The 20,392-nt window shown below is 52.3% G+C and overlaps 1 protein-coding gene and 1 pseudogene across 1 annotated transcript; both read left to right on the forward strand.

Moving 5' to 3' along the window:
- Positions 1–5,287: 5,287 nt before the first annotated feature.
- Positions 5,288–8,189, forward strand: SIX2 (SIX homeobox 2). Its single transcript, XM_006882311.1, has 2 exons — positions 5,288–5,899; positions 7,848–8,189. Exons 1-2 carry the CDS (start codon positions 5,340–5,342, stop codon positions 8,176–8,178), a joined length of 891 nt encoding a protein of 296 aa, XP_006882373.1. The 5' UTR covers positions 5,288–5,339; the 3' UTR covers positions 8,179–8,189.
- Positions 8,190–11,210: 3,021 nt separating this feature from the next.
- Positions 11,211–19,236, forward strand: LOC102850385 (annotated as a pseudogene).
- Positions 19,237–20,392: the final 1,156 nt, after the last annotated feature.

Genomic DNA, 20,392 nt, shown 5'->3' on the forward strand with positions numbered 1-20,392 from the left:
TTCACCACATCATGTGATGAAACCAACATGAACTTTTTCACTAGATTAGACAAAGCAGGTATATCTATGCTTCCCTTGCTTGTTTAATAATCCGCCTGTAGACTGTGGTAATTCTAGAAACAGTGAAGCTCACTACCATAAAGTCAGTTTCAACTTATTGTGACCCTGTAGGACAAAAGCTGTCAATCTTTACAGAAGTCTCATTGTTTTCCCCAAGAACCGCTCCTGGGTTCAAACTGCTGTCCTTCTTGTTAGAGCCTAACACTTTAGCTGCAGCGCCACAAGGACTCCTAGAAGACGGTAAGTTAAATCTGGAATTTCTAAGAGTTCTCGGGGACTATGCAGTCCCCAGACCTCAGTACTTCTAGTTAGATAGTGGTAACACAGGAACACTGTCGCTTCCGCTACAGAGAAGAGGGAGGCCCAGAAGGAGGTTGGCCACGTCTTGGTTGTTGCTGTCAAGTCAAAATCCATTGTTTATTCAGATATCCATTTAACACATTTCCTAGGTAACTATAACTGTGCAATACTGAGTCAGATGCTTCAGAGCGGGCCAAGCAATGGATTCTGTCCCTAGGGATAGTGGAGTCCGACCTTGTCTGGAAACCTACGATGCCCCTGCCATGTGCAAGCGCCCCCTTCTCATTCACGCTCCGCCAGATCCCACCGCAGAGCAGCATTAGTAGGAAGCACTGGTGACTTCCTACAGCTCTTTCTCCTTCCTTGGCTGGGGCCCCAAGTGAAGAGCGCCCCTGCGGAGACCTGCCGCGTGGAGGCGCGTCCGTACAGGCCCGCGGGAGGCAGCGCCGGGACGCACAGCCTCCCTATGCCCCCTCCAGGAAAAGAAAAAACCGGTGGCTAATTTCTTCCGATTCTTGAGCCAAAAGTCATCTTAATTCTGGGCCCGCCACTCCTGGCCGTCACCCAGAAGGCGAAGGTGTCCCCTTGGTGCCCAGAGGAAATGTGCGCCAAGAGAAGGCCCACGCGTGAGCGCGATGGCGAGGCCTGCGAACCGGCTCCAGCTCCGCCGCGCGCAGCAGCCGCCGTGGAGAGCCCTCAAGTCCCAGCTCTTGCTCTTTGCATTTGAGGCTCCCCGGGAGCCTGCAGCTTCCAAGCTCGTCCTGGAGCTCTTTGGCCTCTGCCCCAAGGTCACCCCCGGAACCTTGCTGTCTCCCTTTAGAACAAACAGTGACCGCTCCGGCCACATGCAGCGAGAACGACTCCTCAGCTCGTGACCTTTTACAAATGCAGGACCTTGTCACTGGAGCCTAACTCCTGACAGTCCTACCCTGGCGATATCAACCGAGAATGAGAATCCGTGCGAGCGGACTTCCCGCGCCTTAAGTTGCCGCCAACTCCCTGCAAAAAAACGAAAAGCCCAAGCGGCTAAGTGTGCAAACTCACGCTGTTTCTCAACGCGGCACAGAGGATGGACGTGAGGGCAGCAGGCCACCCAGTTAGGTCCCTACCAGGCTCCAAGCAAAGCCAATGGTGAGCAGAAGGCAGCACGCCAGGCCGGAGGTGGTGGCCGCGGGACCGGGGAGCCGGTGGGCAGCCCAGCTCCAGGCCGCGGGTCCAGTGGCTGGCACTCCAGGTGCAGGAGAGCCTGTGGGGCCTGCCAGCCCAGACAGAACTCTGAGCCCCGGGTGCACAATTGCGTTTGGCCTGACTCTGCCTAGGCAGATTCTGTGGCCTTTTTCGGCTGGAAAAGGTAAAACTTTTTAAAGAAAAAACTTTTCTAGTCCTCTGCTTTGACACTGGACCTTTTCCCCTCAATCTTAAGCGAGAGGATTGTTTGTGCCCGCAACTTGGGCCTTCCTGCGGGTTGATGTTGAAAACAGTAAGCAAACATTTTGTCACAGCATAAGGCACTTTTTTTTCTTGAATATGCCCAACCTGAAGTCAGGGAGATTTTTGAGAGGACAGTGTGGCTACTTTCCTCTCTGTCCCTTAAAGGCTCAAGAATGGACTTTGTGCCAGTCCAGGTCTGGGCAATGGCGATGGTGAGCTGGAGCCCTCAGAACATAAAAAGCCCAGCTGCGGACATAAAAAGCACTGGGCTGCCCCAGAATCAAGGTCGATCTGTCAGCTCAATCCTCTGGAGCAGACCCACCGAGCCAGTTGCTGCCTTCCTGAGAGAGTCGGATCCCCAAAGCACTTACAGAAGAAGGTCCTGTAGATATTTCAAGGAAGCGCAAATTTCTCACAGGTGCATGTAAGTATTCTCCCTAACCACTGAGCTTCTCCTAGTCACTTTTTGGAAAAGTAAATGTAGGCCTTTTAGGTGAAGGTCTTAGAAAACAAAGCTAAGGTTTCAAGGATTGGGGGGCGGCTGTTGAACCAAAGCGCCTGGAGTAGAAGTCCCTGAAGCAGCTGCTTGGAAAGCTGGCGCTCAGGGCCAGCCCTGCTTGTCTTAGGGCCAGGCTGGCGTCTATCAAATCCTCACCAGCCCTTCCCAAATGCAAAGATGACTCTAGAGGGGCCCAGGAGGATGCTAGCTATTGAGTATGAAGAGACTGCAGCTCAGCATTTGCCTTTTAAGGACAGGTACCCACACTGCTGCTACTGCAGTGAAATTCTGGCCCAGACATGCTAGAACCAGTTTCCTATAAATATAAGGGAAGGAAAAATACTGGCATATTGGAAAAACACACACACATGCATGTATGCATACATACATATACACATTACATACATACATACATCTGATAATGGGTCTGCAGGGATTTTGTGCTTGTCCTGTAAAGACTTTCCATAGGCACACTCATGGCTGTTACATCTTGGTACACTTGGTTCTTGGCAGGAAGATTCTCAGGTTAGGGCCTGACAGCCACAGAGCGGACACTGCTAGGAGGAACTGTCATTCTGAAGTTCTAGAAAAGGCCCCCAAAATCTTTGTTTACATAATGTGGGTCAAACCTAGGTCTGAACACAACTCACTGCTAAAGTTCCCAGAATCCAATGTCCTACAGGATGAACTGCATTCACTAACAGTTTTATCCTAGGTTGCAAAGATCACCAGCTTTTTCACGGTTAGGATTCACAAGGCCCAGCACTAACAGGATTTGAGAGAATGAAGCCAACAAGACCAGCAAGTGGTCCAAAGTCTCATGCAAGAAAGTCACTACCTAGAGTGGCCTTCTCCATGGTCAAAGCCCAGCCCAGCCAGCCAGCCATGTGGATGAAGGAGAAATCCAGAAAGGGGAGGTTGCTCTTCCTACAGATCAACAACCTTAGTCCACCTAAGCCGGGAGTCAGTTCTTCCAGCTGTGTCTTCAGGGCCCTCTGCGCTTGGCCCTGGGGCATTCCTTATGCAGCAGCACTGGATGACCCTGTAGCCAAAAGGCTCCTAAAGTCAACACCTACACTTGCAGAGAGAGCTGCCCCAGACACTAGCATAGAACCTGCAGTAACAGAATAGAAGCAACCCTGCAGTCTCAGCACCAAGTCAGCCGCCCCCCTCCCCAAACCTAAACATCTTGGCAGTGGTGCCAGAGTTCCAATCTCTGTCCCTGGAACACTCCTCAGAGGACTTTCACAATTCTGAGACAAAGGGGGAAAAAACAACAACAAAAACACCACCAACCTTTGGAAATCTAGCTTGCTAGACACCAAGCAAAGCTCCACTTTGAACCTGTGGCTCTGGGTTCTCATTTCAATCCTCCCAGAACAAACTCCCTTTAAAGTTGTGGATTTGACTCCTGGTTCCTCAGAGTTCAGGCTCTGTACTGGCTTTGCTAGTGGCCTACCAGGTGTCAGGGAAATAACACTGAGAACAACACTGGATGCCTAGCCGTTTCCAACTCTGAGCAATTGGAAGCAAAAAGGGGAAACAGAAGTGGAAGGAAGAGTTGGAGAAGCCTTTCCAAAAGCTTAGAAACAGCATTCAGCCCCCCAGCTCCCCAACTCCAGCTCGCCCTTCTCCCAGACAACCACGCTATGCGCTTTCAGTCTAGTCCCAGGCTAAAGTGTCCAGGATTCTGAGGCAGCAAAACGAGGGTCACTCTCCACTCTGTCCTCCCAGACCACCCACAAAGGACGCGCCCCGTTGGCCTAGACTGGCAACCTCCATCGCATAGACTGCCAGTCTGCTCACTCCCCACTACAGCGTCGCCACTGCTGGAATCAACTTCTTGATGTTCCCTCGAACTGACAGGAAAGTGTCATGACTAGGGACCCGCCAGGTTAATTCTGAGTCCCCGCCTGGTGAAGATGACCGCGGAGCTGGACGCTGAGAAAGGAAAATACGGAAGATCTCCAGGAAGTTGATTCTCAGGGGGTCCGCCTGCGGCATTGCCAAACCATGACCACTTCTCTCTCTTGATTTTACTTGAGATCCGTTCTGGCTCCGGGTTCCTAAGATGGGGGTAGGGCGCTGTCACTAGGAGACGCTGAGCCTTTGAGGGGTACCGGAGCACCTATCCCATCATACTAGCTAGCTGCTGGATAGAATCTACGCAGGGAGGAGCGCGGTGATCAAGGTTGGGGCTGGAGGTAGAACTGGCGAGACCTAGATGACTAGTGAGCCTCCTCTAACCTAAAGCTACACAAAGTTGCTTCCCCCTCGGGGATCCCTCCACACCTCTTCCTCCGCACACCCTCCATCTTCTCCCTCTTCGCTCTCTCCCGCCACCTCCTCTTCTCAGCGCTTACCCACCCCACTCCACCGCAGCCCCGCGCCCTCCTCCTCCCTTCCTCTATGGGCGTCCGCCCCGTCAATCATCACAGCCGAAAGCCCGGACCCAGCCCCTCTCCGCCTCCCAGGCTCTGGGAGCGCCTCAGGCTTTGGTCTCGGTCCGCCCTCTGCCTTGCGCGGAGCTGGCCGATCTGTCAGCGAAGCGGACCGGGGCGGGGGGGAGCCGCCGGCCCGCCGGGGCTCAGGTTACCAGTGACTGACAGCGTCTCCATGACGAATAATTTGACTCCAACTATTGTCTGGCGCGGGCAGGCCCTGGGTCAGATAACCGAGCCAATCAGGGCGCGGGCCGCCGCGCCTCATGCCCGCTTAGAATAATATTATTAAAAAAGCAGCGAGCGAGCTAGACGGGAGGGAGAGCCGGGAGAAGCGAACGAGGGAGCGGCAGGCGGGCGGGCGCTGAGCATGCTGAGCAGCGCCCCGGGCGGCCCCGCGGCTTGGGCGAGGGCGCGGACGAGGCGCGCAGGCGGCGTGGGCGCTGGGTTGCGCGGGCCCCGCGGCCGAAGCGGGGACGCACTGCAGTGACTCGAAGCTCCCCGGGAGCCCGCCTCCTTGGCCAGGACGGCCGGGGGAGGAGGTGCCCATGCGGGACCTCGCCGCGCGGTGAGAGTGCGCGCGGGCGGGCGGGGGCGCAGCCGACACCATGTCCATGCTGCCCACCTTCGGCTTCACGCAGGAGCAAGTGGCGTGCGTGTGCGAGGTGCTGCAGCAGGGCGGCAACATCGAGCGGCTGGGCCGCTTCCTGTGGTCGCTGCCCGCCTGCGAGCACCTCCACAAGAATGAAAGCGTGCTCAAGGCCAAGGCTGTGGTGGCCTTCCACCGCGGCAACTTCCGCGAGCTCTACAAGATCCTGGAGAGCCACCAGTTTTCGCCGCACAACCACGCCAAGTTGCAGCAGCTGTGGCTCAAGGCGCACTACATCGAGGCGGAGAAGCTGCGCGGTCGGCCCCTGGGCGCCGTGGGCAAATACCGCGTGCGTCGTAAGTTTCCGCTGCCGCGATCCATTTGGGACGGCGAGGAGACCAGCTACTGCTTTAAGGAGAAGAGCCGCAGTGTTCTGCGCGAGTGGTACGCGCACAACCCCTACCCTTCACCCCGCGAGAAACGTGAGCTGGCCGAGGCCACCGGCCTCACCACCACGCAGGTCAGCAACTGGTTCAAGAATCGGCGGCAGCGCGACCGGGCGGCCGAGGCCAAGGAAAGGTACGAGTAAGTAGAACTTTGGCGTTGTCTTCCGTGGGCCCCGGGAAGGGAGTGCCGGGGCTCTGCCCAATCCCGGAAGCGGCCTGAACTGGCCTTACCCTAATGGCGTGTGGTTATGCTGGAGACCGGATGAGCAGGGATTTGTCCAAAGCGGACAAGGCGTCCTAGAAGTTGTCAGCTGCTCCCTGATTGCTTCTGGAGAAACTGTGCGTTTCCAGATCACAGCAAAACAGGGGACTTGGATGTCCTGCGAGGGTGGGCACGGCGAGCGGCGCCTGGTCGACCTCCGAAGGACGGAGGCGGTTTGGGCCTAAAGTTTTGTGGAATTACAGTCGGCCGTGCAAATCAACACACTTTCCCTTCTTCTTACTCCAGATATGAGAGAGACTGAGGGTCAGGACTGGTTTTGGAACGTCTTTTCTAAGATGTACGTGGGAGAGATGTAAACAAGAATTTTTCTGAAATTAAAAGAGAGCAAGTCCCGCATAGGAAAAATAGAGCGCTCTAGGGAGGAAATTTCAGTCTGTGCGCAACAGAGAAAGACCTGCTCAGTTCTCTGCCTTGCTGGGCACAAGAGCCTTTCCATGGTTACCCAGGCCTGGGAACCCCTCTCCTCAGGTAGGTCTGTGGGATTCCCACGGTATGGCCTGTGCTAAGAGCAGCAAGACTGGGCCTTACTGACCTGGGGAAAGCCAGGACTTCTTGAACTAGCTTATGGGACCACTGGGCTTTATTGGTTACCTGCCCTCTGACCCTTTAGAACTCCAAATCTGGAAGAAAGACTAGGAAAAGGAACTGGAACCAGAATCCAGTGTGAGGGTACCAGTAAACAGGACACCTGTGGTATGAGGTGGGAGGCACAGCCTAGAGTCTGGATGATGGGAGCCAGGATGGGGGTCGGTGAAAGTAGGATCAGATCACTCCAGGGAGTGGGTGCCAGGGGGAGGGCACTGTGGTTCTGGAGACCCTAAGGGTGGAGTATCCAAAATAGGAAGAGCCCACAAACGAGTCATGCAGAAAGTTTCTTCATAAGAAAGTAGAAAGATTGGTCTCTTGGGGGACTCTTTTTCAGTAAGAATCAATTCAAGATTTCAAATCTCCAATTCTAGACAGAGTCTGTCCATTAAAAGTAGGGAAAGGGAGGTGTCCTCCCTTCACCCAGACTGGCATGCATCCAGGTTCCTGAAGAACTGGTCCTCAGGCCTGCCCCAGGTGCGGGTTGCAGCACTGCTGGGTGTCAGGTTGCGGCAGGGAGTCTTGGCCTGGTCTGGTGGCAATCACCGTCTTCACCTTTGTGCTGGCCTTCCACATCTCCAGCTCCTAGCCCCCTACTGAAGTTTTCCCATATCCACCAGAGAAAAAGAAAGGGGTCCCCCAGCCTTGGCCTACACACACACAGACACACACACACAGCCAGAGGTTAGTTACCCGTGTGCAGTAAAAAACCAACCCGAGGGTCTTCAGCCTGGGGAAGTCCCTCACACTGTGGCACGACTTCCACACAACAGTGTGAACATCTGACTGTGATCCTCATGGCAAAATCCAGACAGCATCTCTCTCAGTCCCTGCTACCCAAAACTTCACTGGAGGTAGTAGGCCCTGCCCCCTGCCCTTTACGCACCCGGAGCTGAGTTGGAAAGAAATTTAGAACTACACGTGCACAGAGAAAGGCAGGGGAAAAAAAGAAACTCGTGAGGTTTAGAGCTTGAAAAACAGAGAAATAAAGATTGAGGAAGCGGGACTAGAGGGAGAATGAGAAAGAGAAAGAACTGTCAGAAAGGAAGCCCGAGGCTAGGCAGGAGCTGGCAACACCCGCTAGCTGGTGAGGAGACCGCCTGGGGCCCTAGGAGAGGAGGCCTGGAGAGAAACCCCGGGGCCCAGGGCGAGGCTGCGCAGCGCCCTGGAGGCGATTTCCACTGACCCGGCTGCTTTGCTCCTGCAATTGCAGGGAGAACAGCGAGAACTCCAACTCCAACAGCCACAATACACTGGCGTCGTCGCTGAACGGCAGCGGCAAGTCGGTGCTCGGCAGCTCGGAGGACGAGAAGACGCCGTCGGGCACGCCAGATCACCCGTCGTCCAGCCCCGCGCTGCTGCTCAGCCCGCCACCCGGGCTGCCGTCGCTGCACAGCCTCGGCCACCCCCCGGGTCCCAGCGCGGTGCCCGTGCCGGTGCCAGTGCCAGGCACAGGCGGCGCCGATCCGCTGCAGCACCACCACGGCCTGCAGGACTCCATCCTCAACCCCATGTCAGCCAACCTCGTGGACCTGGGCTCCTAGAGCCCGCCTGGCGCCGCCCATCGCCCTCCAGGTCAGATTCTGCAAAACTAAGGGAGGCCTGTCTTGGAGGCGCTGGGCCGCGCGCCACCAGGTACAGAACCGCAGGCCGAGCGGCCCTGCCGTGCCCGGGGCAAGCTGGTTGGGCCCCTGTTCAGGATTTCTTTTTCAACAAGTTGGTGTTGAGACCCTTTGTTGGATGGAGGCTAGATCTTGAACCGGCAAAGAGAATAAATTATCCATCTTTGGCATTCTCTTGACCTGCCCACTCTCCCCACTCTTTCCATCTTCCTCCACCGTCCTCCTCTCCGCTCTCTTCCTCCTGTTTTTCCCCTTTGCTCGGTTCTCTCTGGCCTTCTCATTTGTCACCTCTCACCAACTTTCTCTCAGTTTCTTTCTCCTATGGGCCATTCTCTGCACTCTGTATCCGGGCCCCCTCTGGCCAGCACGCCTCGTCCTTCTCCCGCACCTGGCGGTCTATTTGCACCCCCTCACCACCCCTCGACCCCTCGGGTTCGGGTGGAAACGGAAAGAACTGAAGAAAGGCAAAGCCTTTGAATGCGAACTGTCTTCAGTGGTCCTCCTCGGGGTCAGCGGAGGGGAGGCCCGAGGCTTTGAAAAGGCAGCGCTGCTGAGGCCCCAAGCGCCTCTTCGCCCCTTTTCCCTCTCTCGGTCTCTCTCCGGGAGGCCCCACCGCGCTGCTCGCTGCTGTTCCTCCCCGGGCTTAGGCCACAGCGCAACCACGCAGCGTACTCCAGAGCCGCGGACTTGCCGTCTCCCCGTTAAGCCCTCATGTGAATGTTCCTCGGGAAATATTTCTGCCTTTATTTTATAATAAAATTAGAAATCCTAATGGATATATGACACACGGCTCATGGGCCTGGAGTGTTTCACTGTCTGATTTTTCTACAGGGACCTGACCTTCGGGAGGGCCATTTTAGGTATCCATGTCTTCAGTCACCAAAACTTCGAGACACCCTGGGTCACACACCTGGGGTGAAAGGACTGCAAACTCAGCCCCTCCCCTCGACCCTACACCCCATTGCAACTTCTTGTCCACGAAATTACCAGGGTGGGTGGTCTGCGCCTCTTGGGGACCCTTTTCCTCGCCAGTGGCAGTGAATTGCACCCTCCCAGCTGTTTCTTCACCTGGGGGTAGAGGGGTAATACGGTGTAAGGTTGTGTGCGAGGGCAGATGCCTGTGTTTGGAGATGTTGAGTCGGGCACAAATGGAATTAAATGGTAAGTTTCTTGACAGGCTGGATCAAATCTTGGACAGTGGCCTCAGACCCCCGGCTCCGGCTCCGGGCGATGCGCGCACAGGCTGAGGCCCCAGGCATAGCCTCTGGGGGAAGCAAGGGCGATAAAACAAATGTCCCCAAGCTCTTTGCTGCTGTAGATTTAGAAGAGTGCTAACGGAACCAGCGGCGTTGGGGGATGCTCCAGCGAGCCGGCGTTTTTATAGCTGGGAGCAAGTGCGGGAAGACGCTCAGTGGGTTAGGCAGGTGGGTTGAGGCCAATGAGGTGAACAGTTAGGGCAGCGTCCTTCCCTGGGGGGCTTAGCACGCAGCTCCCGCTGGGCTGGGCAAGGAGGTTGGGACTTTCGGTCTCAGGTCTCCGTGACTGTAGGTGCTCCACAAGAGCCCCCTCCCTTGTCACCACGAGCTGTAGTTGCAGCTCCCATCCGGGTTCACAGGACAGGAGCAGCAGGGGCTCTAGTCTGCCTGTGACTTTTGGACTCTGGGACTTCTCTAGCCATTTCTTTTACAATAAGAGCGGCATTCAACAAGGCCCATTTGATGCAGGCAGCTGGAGGGAGGGGGCGGTGAGCCTGGTGCAGAGATGCCGCTTCACCTCTGCTCTTTGCAGGCCCGGGGTCACTGGGCTCGCCAGCACTGTAATTGTCCGCCCTTGCCCAGGCTGAATCCCCTGCTTGGGCTGTGCTGAGCGCCCGGGGGCTTGCGTTGCTCCACTCTCAGGATGACTGGGGTCCTCTCAAGACTTGCAGGGACAGAGCGACCTGACGAAAGGAAGGCGAAGAACCTGAGTGACTGGACAGGTTCCTGCAGTACTGAAAAGCGCCTTGATTCAACAGGCTGAGGCAGGAGTGCAGAATCCAGAGATGCCCAGTGTGCAATGACAGCCCACTCTTACGTGCATCTGCTTTGAGAAACACAGGTCCTGTAGCCTCCCGACCCACCTCCGCTCTCCATTCTCACTCAGGCAAGCAGGCTCTGTACCAGCTTTCTCAGCGAGAGGGACACAGACATTTACCATTAATTCACTTCCCAACTTTTGCGTTTGTTAAATGCTGACAGTAGAAAATGGCAACCCTCTCCCATATGGCAGCCAGGCAGGAAAACCTGCAAATGCACACCTTCACACTGATGTCTGCCAGTTGACCTTCTCCAGCGGCTTGACCAGAAGGATGCCACCGGACCTGTCCCGAGGGTAGAAGAGGGTCTCAGCGGAGACCCTCCTGGGGCGCCCGGGGGAGATCTTGGCCGGCCTGAGCATTTACCTGCCAGCTGAAGCGAAGAATGCCCCTCCCAGTGCTTCATCCAGTAAAGCAAAACAACAGGTAGAAGCGCTGCCTGTTCCAAACTTCCTCTTTTCTCTCCCTTAGAAAGCTAACTTTGAAAATATCCCTTTAAATGGGAGAAACTCTATAGACATTCTGAAAACAAATCTGGTGGTTATTCATTCAGTGCCTAACTCTGTATGAGCCAGTGCGTTCCACACACCAAGGCCCACGAGCCAACTTCATTTGAAAGTGCCTGCTGGGAATGAGCTGGGTTCTCAGTGGTCTGGAGGTGGAGGCTGCAAAGGAATGAATGCGACCGCATGGGAGACTTTCTCCTCACTGGTCATTGTGCAACTGTTCCCAACCAGGTCCCACGCCCAGGTTTCAGTCTGAGTCTGAAACCAAATGAAGAGGTAAGAACCCAGCCCTGTGGGTGTAAAAGCCAGAGGTTACTGGGTCGCAGCGCGCTAAATACAGAGGGGTGCAGAGAGTGGGTGCTCGCAATACGTTCATGTTGCCCTCTCCGCCTGGAATCCAGTCAGACCGCTGGGAGCCTTGGACCTCGAGCCGCATCACATCTCGGTGGAATGGTCGGCCCATCTGGCGAGCAGGTGGTGATGGCGGCCCCCACAGCCAAAGGTTAGACACAGCTGGAGAGAGTACGCACTCTGCAGTCCTTGGTCAGCTCGTCTTTGGAGGAACTGCATTTTGGCCTTTGAGAAAAGCAGGGACCAGCCTGCTTGGGGCGCCCCCCTCCCAAAGCCCCTCAGCGCGCATCGCTGGACCCCTCTCTCAGCGCGGAAGGGTTTTGTGTTTTGTGTTGAGAAGCAGGTGGGAAAGAAAGGGTCAAGGAGAAGTTGAGACTAAACCCTTCTTTCCTTTCGTGTTCCCCATCCCAGGAGGAAGCTTTCATCCTCTGAGCACTCAAAGGGGGGAAGGAGACTAGTACAGGAAGATGTTCCCGAAGGAGAAGTCGTGAGAGTGTGTGCGTGAGAGGGTGGAAAAAACCGGTCGTGGGCCTTGTGGTGACCATCTTTGAGTAAATGGGTGTGATAGTGGATAGTACGCGCCTAAGGCCCTCAGAGAGCAGTCAAGCTTCATCTGTAAGCTAGGAACTTGTAAGCGGATCCACCTGGGTTTGTAGAGCGACCAGCTTCACCAGTATCGCGGGACCTAACTCAGCGCAAGGAGTAAACGCGCCCACTCCCGCAGGGGTGGTGAGCGGATGTGGAGGGACGATGGGTAGGAGACGAAAAGAGGATTGCAGAATTCTCTGGGGAAAGGGATCAGAGCAGCGGATCCCAACGAGTTCCTGCAGGGCCTCCATCCTGGTGTCCTGGACAAAGTCCCCATGTGCTGCCTGGCAAGCCTTCCCTCCTTCTTGAAACTTTGCGGGGGTGGGGGGGGGGTGCCCTGTGCGCCTAGAACTGGGTGTGAACTTGAAGTGGAAAGGGACTGCTGGGGTACACTCTCATGGCGTGGGTTATCCATTTGCTTTCCCACTATGTCAGCATCAGGTCCGCAGAGCAGCAAGGATCCTGTGTCGGAGCCAAAGAAGGCCTTTCGAGGCACAAGGGGAGACCCCTAGGCGCCCCAAAGGTTCCCTTTCCTGGAAGGACCCACAAGCACAAGGGCGAACACTCAGGGAGCAGCCCACTTTAGAACCCTTACAACCCCTTGTTCTGACAAGAACCGCCAAGGAGAACTACTAACTTCTGGGTAGTGCCTAGTGGTAAGGAGTTGCTCTACTAACCTAAAGGTACCCTGTTCGAACCCACCAGCCGCTCCAAGGGAGAAAGATGGGCAATCTCCTCTAATGTGGTTTACTGCGTCTGAAAACCTGCTGGAGGGTCAGCTCTGTCTCCTGCAACTCATAGGACTCATTCAGTAACAAGTCCAGCCTGTTTAGGGCTAAACGCCCTGCGCGACCTGAATACCTGTCTCCCGCATGCTACACTGCGAAGCCAAGCCGGAAATCGCGGCTTCTCTTGGCCGCTAGGCCTGGCCTGAGCGAGGAGCGCTTGGGCCGGAGGCGCCTACCTCGGGCTGGCGGTCGGGGGAACTTGCAGCTTAATCTGTTGGTCCAGGATGCTCAGGTCGGTGGGAAAACTTTATCACGCCCACAGGAATCAGCCCGCTCGCTCCGGGGACTCTGCGTGTGCGCGCCCAGGGCACCAGGCTCACGAGAATCCTCCCCGCGCGGGGACTCTGCGTGTGCGCACCCGGGGACCAGGCCTGTGTGCCCAGCCCGGGCTCCCATGGCCCTGCGGCGGGGCGCGGGCTCACCGCCAGCCAGAGTCAGACTTCTCTGGCGGGGGCGCCTACGAAGAATGATCTGTCAAAGGCTGGACCCGCCTTCCCCAGTCTGCCGCCCCACCGCTTACCCACTGGCCAAATTAGCCCGGTCTTGAGGGAGTCATGGCTTTTTCATCCTTTGAGTAAAAGTCTTAACTCTAATTTCTGCAAGCTTACCGCGTGCCAGGCACTCACACACCTGGCATCTATTTAATTGAGAATCTGTTCGGTGCTTCGATGGACCACACAAGGCAGCTATTGTTGCCGGCTGATGTAACTGAGACGCCGGGCTCAGGAACTGGTGCGGAGGCTCACGCACATTGCAGCCGCAGGGGTCCCGCTTGGGGTCCTGCCACCCCGAGCGCACGTTCGCGCCCGCCCGCCCTGCGGGCCTGGCGACCTGGGGCGGCGCGAACTGGGGCCGGGGAGGCTGCTCGGAAGCCGAGCTCTGCCGCTCAGCGGTCGCCTAAGGTCCCGAGTGACAGAGTTTACCTCCACAACAATCCACTCCAACACCACATTAGAATGCAGGTAACTAACGAGGGAAGGCCTGCTGTGGCCTCGCTGCTCCTTGCGGGGACCCACGCCTCGGGTCTGCCGGGGAGGTGAGGTGCACTGCGCCGGTGGGCTCAGAGCCCAGGCCCTGCACTCCACGGGAACGCAGCGTTCCCAGGCCAGGCCGTGGCTCTCTAAGGTCAGTCTGCCCCCTGGGGGTGGCGTGTATTAAGGCGCCATTCTATAAATCCTGGTTTAGTGCTGGGGTTCTGGGAGCCAGCCAGTGGTGGAAGAGTGAGCTGGAGGGGGGCTAGGGTGGAGCCCAGATGCAGCTTTCCAAAGGTCAGCCCGCCACATTGCGGGCCCGCTGTGCAGTCTCATCCGCTTCTCGGTCCGCAAACTGGTACAAGGGCTCAAGTTCCACCCCAGCTAACTGATCCTGTCAGAGGAATTAAGAAAAACTTGATTGTTCAGAAAGCAAAGCGATTGAGGACCCTGGAAAACCTCCCTGAGATACCTGACCTGATGTGGGAGGTCACTTTCAAGGCTAATGACGTGACCTAATGGGGAGGAGTTCTTTTGGAATCTAACCGGGGAGGTATATAAGTCTTTTCTGCATGGGAAAGAAGTATAAGCCCTAATGAAGAGGATGGGGTGGGGGCAGAAACGATGGAACTGTCGGGAGTTATGAAGACAAAGAAGGTGACGCTTAATGATTTCTAAAGTAAAGTAACAGAACTAGCTCCTGCATTTATATGGTGCTTTACAGAGTGTCAATGGTTTCACAGACTACTGTTTTAACAGTTACACAGGGTGGGAAGGAAAGTTATTCTTACCCTAACTGAAGACTTAGGACTTTGTTTTCTGCGATAGTCTCTCAGGACTAGTGGGAGCTATTTACACCTAATCACTGAGATGGATTATTCAGTCTTGGAGAAATAAACTGAGAGGAGGGGGAAAAAACAAAACTAAAAACACAGCTCAACCTTATTGTCAAGGAATCAACCCTAACTCATAACTGATGCTCCAGCTAAGCACACAAGAGGCTGTGAGTCTCATTAGAGGAGATTGCCTGTCTTTCTCCTGTAAAGCCTTTGGGATAGCAGTGCAACTTACACAGCCCCCTTCTTTGGGAAATAGCAGATACTAAACCAGCCCAAACCAGTTTGAGGACGAAGGTGTATCTGATTCAGGCCATGGTCTTTCTGACTACTTGCTATATGCATCTGAGAGCTAGACAATGAATAAGGATGACAGAAAAAGAATTGATGCAACAGCCCATAGATGTCCAACAGAACAGATATGTCTTGGAGAGGATGTAGCCAGAGTGCTCTTTGGAGGCAAGAATGATATGGCTTTACCTCACATATTTTGGACATGTTGCTAGGAGGGGCTATTCCTTGGGGAAGGACATGATGTTGGATAGGGTGGAGGGTCAGTGAAGGAGAGGAAGACCTTCAACCAGAAGGACTGACACGGTGACTGCTGCAGTGGGGTCTTGTGTGTATCAGCAAGTGTGAGGATGGTGCAGGATAGAACAGGGTTCAGATCTTTTGTTCAAAGGGTCTCTATGAGTCATACTTGATTGGATGGCACCTACCAACAACAACAAACTAGCCAAAAGGGTAAAGAAATGTTTGGGAAAAGGACATAGGGAGATGGTAACCATAACGGAAGTCTGAAGGCTTCTATGGAGAGGTGAAGGAACAATACTTCAAAATTAGAGCATCATGCCTTAAAATAAGGGAAAGAAATGTCTGAAGCAGGCCTCTTCACAAAAAATGCATCCACAAAAATGGGGCTTGAGGAATAACAGAGCTGAAAACTAAAGTGGGTTTTTCACTGGGCTCAGTTAAGCCTTAAAGCAAATTCACCTCAGAAGATGAATAGGACTTTTATGGGTGACCCTCAAAAGGAAAAGAATCATAGCTTTTGTTCACTCTGATGAGATCGGGTGTGTTCAGGGTTGCATGGCCATAGACAACTTTTTTCCAATATGAAAGCTAATATTCTTCTATTAGAACTTTGAAAAGAGAAGATAAGATTTATTTAAGGGATATATTCAGCATCTACCCTGAAGTCAAATTCTTACCACTGGACCGATAGGCAACATCATGATAGATGGAGAAAAGACTAAAGTTGCCAACTATTTCATCTTACCTTGGTGCCAGCAGTCAGGAAATCAGGAGATGCATTTCACTGGGAGTCTACAGTCAGGGACCTGTCCCAATTATTGAGTGAAAATGATGCTAGTTTGAGGACTAAAGTGTGTCTGATTCAGGCCATGGTCTTTCTGATCACTTGCTATGCATCTGAGAGCTGGACAATGACTAAGGATGACAGAAGAAGAAATGATGCCTTTGAGCTATGGTGTGGGATAAGAGCAATGAATATCCATTCCATGGACTGCTAAAAAAAAATAAACATATATATCTTGGAGAAAGTGCAGCCAGAGTGCTCCTTTGAGGCAAAGATGATAAAGCTTCACCTCATATACTTAGGGCATGTTGCTAGAAGAGGCTATTCCTTGGAGCAGAATATGAAGCTTGGAAGAGTGGATCAGCAAGGAGAGGAAGACCCTTTAACCAGGTAGACTGACAGAGTGACTGCTGCAATGGGCTCTAGTGTGTCAGGAAGAGTGGGAATGACACACGATAGGACACGGTTCAGCTCAGTTGTTCATAGGGGTCACTGTGGGTCATACTTGACTTGACAGCACCTAACAACAAAAACAACAACCCTGAAGTAAAATAATAGTAAGTAGGATGAGATGAGAAGGAGACAGGAGAAGCATCAGATGAGGCACAGATAGGAGTGAGACAAATCTGCAGAGAAAGGATGAAGGAGGTGGTAGTGGGGCTAAGGCATACTCTCTGGGGTTAGGCAGATCATCAGGCAGTGCCAAGAGACCAAGAATCGGGAAGGTTCAGGAAAGGGTCAAACAGGTAGCGCCATATCACCCAAGAAACAACTGAGACACATCGGATAACAAAACAGAGACCAGAAATATTATATACCCCATTTTTGGTTATGTCACCGTAACCTACCTCAGGTACAAGAGCAGGCAGCTTCTAGCCCAGATGAAGCTCAAGTGAAGAGTAGGAAAATGTTATACTATACATCTCTAGAACAAATTCCAAAACATAAGCATGTTGGTCACTCATCTAACAGTCATTTGCAGGTGTTAGGGTGTGATTCTGGTCAGAAGGTCATTCAGAATCCAGCAGGTGATTCCCATGGGGTGATTCAAGAATCCCAGTTTCTACTGTCTGGGGCTCCACCCTTGCCTGGGACCCAAGAGTCCTGGATGGATAAGGAACATGAAGATTCGGCAGACGAGGTTTGGACCCGTTATGCTTAGCCATGTGGCCAACCCAACTACAAATAAATCTGGGAATATAGGGAGTTGCACTGCTGATTCAAAGATTGCTCCTCTGTGGTAGTTTGAAGCTACCAGAGGCTTCTTGGGAGAAAGATGGGAAATCTCCTCCCAAGCGATTTACCATATCTGAAAACCCACAGGGTCAGCTATATGTAGGCTCCAATTCTCAATGAGTTGAGTTATTGTTGCTGTTGTTGTTATGTGCCATAGAGTCATCTGTGACTCATAGTGACCCTATGTACAATAGTTCTGAAGCCTGCCCTGTCCTGAACAGTCTCACTGATTCCAACACACCTACCCCCAATTGCCCCAGTCACTGTATCAATCCATTTCATCCAGGTCTTCTTCTCCTGCACTGTCCCACCACCCTTCTGAGCATGATGTCTTTCTCCAAGGATGGGTTCCTCCTGGCTAAATGCCCAAAATATGTAAGATGGAGCTTCAAAAGCCTTGCCTCCAAGGAGAAACTTGGCTTCACTTTCTCCGGGACAGACCAGTTTGTTTTTATGGTGGACCATGGTATGTTCAAGACTCTTCTCCAGCACCACAACTCAAAGGCATCAATTCTTCTTCTCTCATCCTTAGTTATTATCCAGCTCACTGATGCATAACAACTAATGAGAAGACTATGGACTGGATTGGGCACACCTTAATCTCTAGACTGACATCGTTGCTTCTCAGTACTCTGCAAAGGTCCCTGACAGCAGATTTACCTAATGCAATTCATTTTTTTATTTCCTGAATGAATGTTGTTGCCAATGGTGTTGATTGTGGAGCCAAGCAAGCTGTAACTGTTAACAACCTCAAATTCTTCTCCATCCATCATGGTGCTGCCAGTTGGCCCAGTGGTGAGAATCTTTGTCTTCTTGATGTTGAGCTTTAATCAATATTGCAGACTACAGTCCTTGACCTTCTGCAGCAAGTGCTTCAGGTTACTTTCAACAAGTAAGATTGTGTCATCTGCATAATGTAGGTTGTTGATGAGTCTTCCTCCAATTCTGATGCCACACTCCTCCCCGTAAAGCCCAGCCTCCTGAATGAGCTACTCAGCATACAGATTGAAAAGGTTTGGAGACAGGGTTGCATCCCTGATGCACTCCCTTCCTGATTCTAAACCATGCAGTGTTCCCCAGCTCTACTCTGACTGCTTCCTGGTCCAAGTATATGTTTTGCATTAACACAATCAAGTGTTCTGGGATTCCCATTCTCCTCAAGATTAACCACAATTTGTTGTGATCAACAAACACAGTCAAATCAAACATGAGTTGAGTACATGCTTAAAAAAATTTCCAGACTCTCTGCTTCTCGTTGATCCAGATTACCCTCTCTTCTCATGCAGCCTCAGCCACATCCCTGAGACACAGTGGTGAATGTCGGGGTAAATGGATTTGGTGGAGTAAATGGATCTGGCTGCATTGGGTGCCTGGTCACCAGGGCTGATTTTAACTCCAGCAAAGGGATCACCATTAATGATCCCTTCATTGACCTCAACTACATGGTCTATGTATTCCAATATGATTCCACCCATGGCAAGTTCAACGGCACTGTCAAGGCTGAGAATGGGAAGCTGGTTGTCAATGGGAAAGCCATCACTATCTTCCAGGAGCAAGATTCCGCCAGCATCAAGTGGGGTGATGCTGGTGCTGGGTTTGTTGTGGAGTCCACTCATGTCTTCACCACCTTGGAGAAGGCTGGGGATCACTTGATTACCCAAACAGGTAATCATCTCTGCTCCTTCTGACAATACCCCCATGTTTGTGATGGGTGTGAACCATGAAAAGTATGACAACTCTCTCAAGGTTGCCAGCAATGCCTCCTGCACCACCAACTGCTTGGCTTCCCTGGCCAAGGTCATCCATGACAACTTCGGCATTATAGAGGTACTCATGACCACAGTCCACTGCCTCCCAGAATACTGTGGATGACCCCTCTGGAAAGCTGTGGTGTGATGGCCTTGAAGTTGCCCAGAACATCATCCCTGTATCTACTGGCGCTGCCAAGGCCATAGGTAAGGCCATCCCTGAACTGAATGGGAAAACTTTCCAGCATGGCTCTCCTTGTCCCCAGCCCCAATATGTCAGTTGTGAACCTGACCTGCTGTCTAGAGAAAGCTGCCAAATATGATGACATCAAGAAAGTAGTAAAGCAGGCTTTAGAAGGGCCCCTCAAGGGCATCCTGGGATACACTGAAGGCCGGGTTGTCTCTTGTGACTTTAACAGTGACACCCACTCTTCCACCTTTGATGTTGGGGCTGGCAATGCCCTGAACGACCACTTTGTCAAACTCCTTTCCTGGTATGACAATGAATTTGGCTACAGCAACTGGGTAGTTGACCTGATGGTTCACATGGCCTCCAAAGAATAAGAGCCCCTTGCACCACCAGCCTCAGCAATAGCACTAGAAAAGAGAGAGAGAGAGAGACCCTCAACTGCTGGGGAGTCCTTGCCCCAACTCAATCCTCCCACACACTGAGAATCTCAAATCCTTGATACAGTTTCCATCCAATCCCCTGAGAAAGGGGAGGGCTTTGGAGAGTCCATCTTGTCATGTACCATCAATAAAGTACACTGTACTCAGTTAAAATAAAATTCCAGTAAAATGATTTGTGAGCCTGTGCAAAGAGTTATCAGTGCCAGATCAGTCATTCCCTGGTGATTTTAATCTGTGTTCTCTAATCTTTCTTATTCTGTGCACCTGTGGTATTGTTTTTACTACTATGGATTTTTGGAGGCTTATGGTTTTAATAGTGAAAAAGGTATAGTGATACAACTCCTACTTCAAAGATCACAAATCACTTGACTTGGGCCTTGGGCTTCTCATTTATTACATGATGTATTATATAGTCATTGATGTTGATTAAATACTTGGTATTAAATCTAGCTAGAAACCCAAAGGATCTATTCAAAGAAAATTACAAAACATTACTACAAGAAACAAAAAGAGACCTGGAGAAATGGAAGATTATACCTTGCTCATGGATAGGAAGACTCACTATTATGGAAATGACAATACTACCAAAAGTAATTTTCATGTTCAATGCAATCCCAATACAAATACCTATTCCATTCTCCAACGAGATGGAAAAGGCAATCTCCAATTTCACCTGGAATGGAAAGAGGCCCTGAACAAGCAAAACACTCATTCAAAAGAGAAACAAAGTAGGAAGCACCTCACTCCCTGATTTCAAATCCTACTACATTGCCGTGGTGGTCAAGACAGCATGTTACTGGTACAAAAACAGACACATAGATGAATGAAATAGAATTAAGAACCCATAAATTAGCCCATCTACTTATGGACAACTGTTTTTAATAAGGAGATGAAAGTTAAGTAGGGAAATGACAGCCCATTTAACAAATGATGTTGGCAAAATTGGAAAAGTATCCGCAGAAAACTCAAACAAGATCCACACCTCACTCCATACACAAAAACCAACTTGAAGTGGATCAAGGACCTAGGAATAAAACCAAGGACTAAAGGCTCCAGTAGAGAAAAGCTTGGAAGAACTTTAGAAACCTTA

This window comes from Elephantulus edwardii, unplaced genomic scaffold (genome assembly GCF_000299155.1).
Source record: "Elephantulus edwardii isolate Elephantulus edwardi_28Jun2011 unplaced genomic scaffold, EleEdw1.0 scaffold00019, whole genome shotgun sequence".
In the NCBI taxonomy this organism is placed as follows: domain Eukaryota; kingdom Metazoa; phylum Chordata; class Mammalia; order Macroscelidea; family Macroscelididae; genus Elephantulus; species Elephantulus edwardii.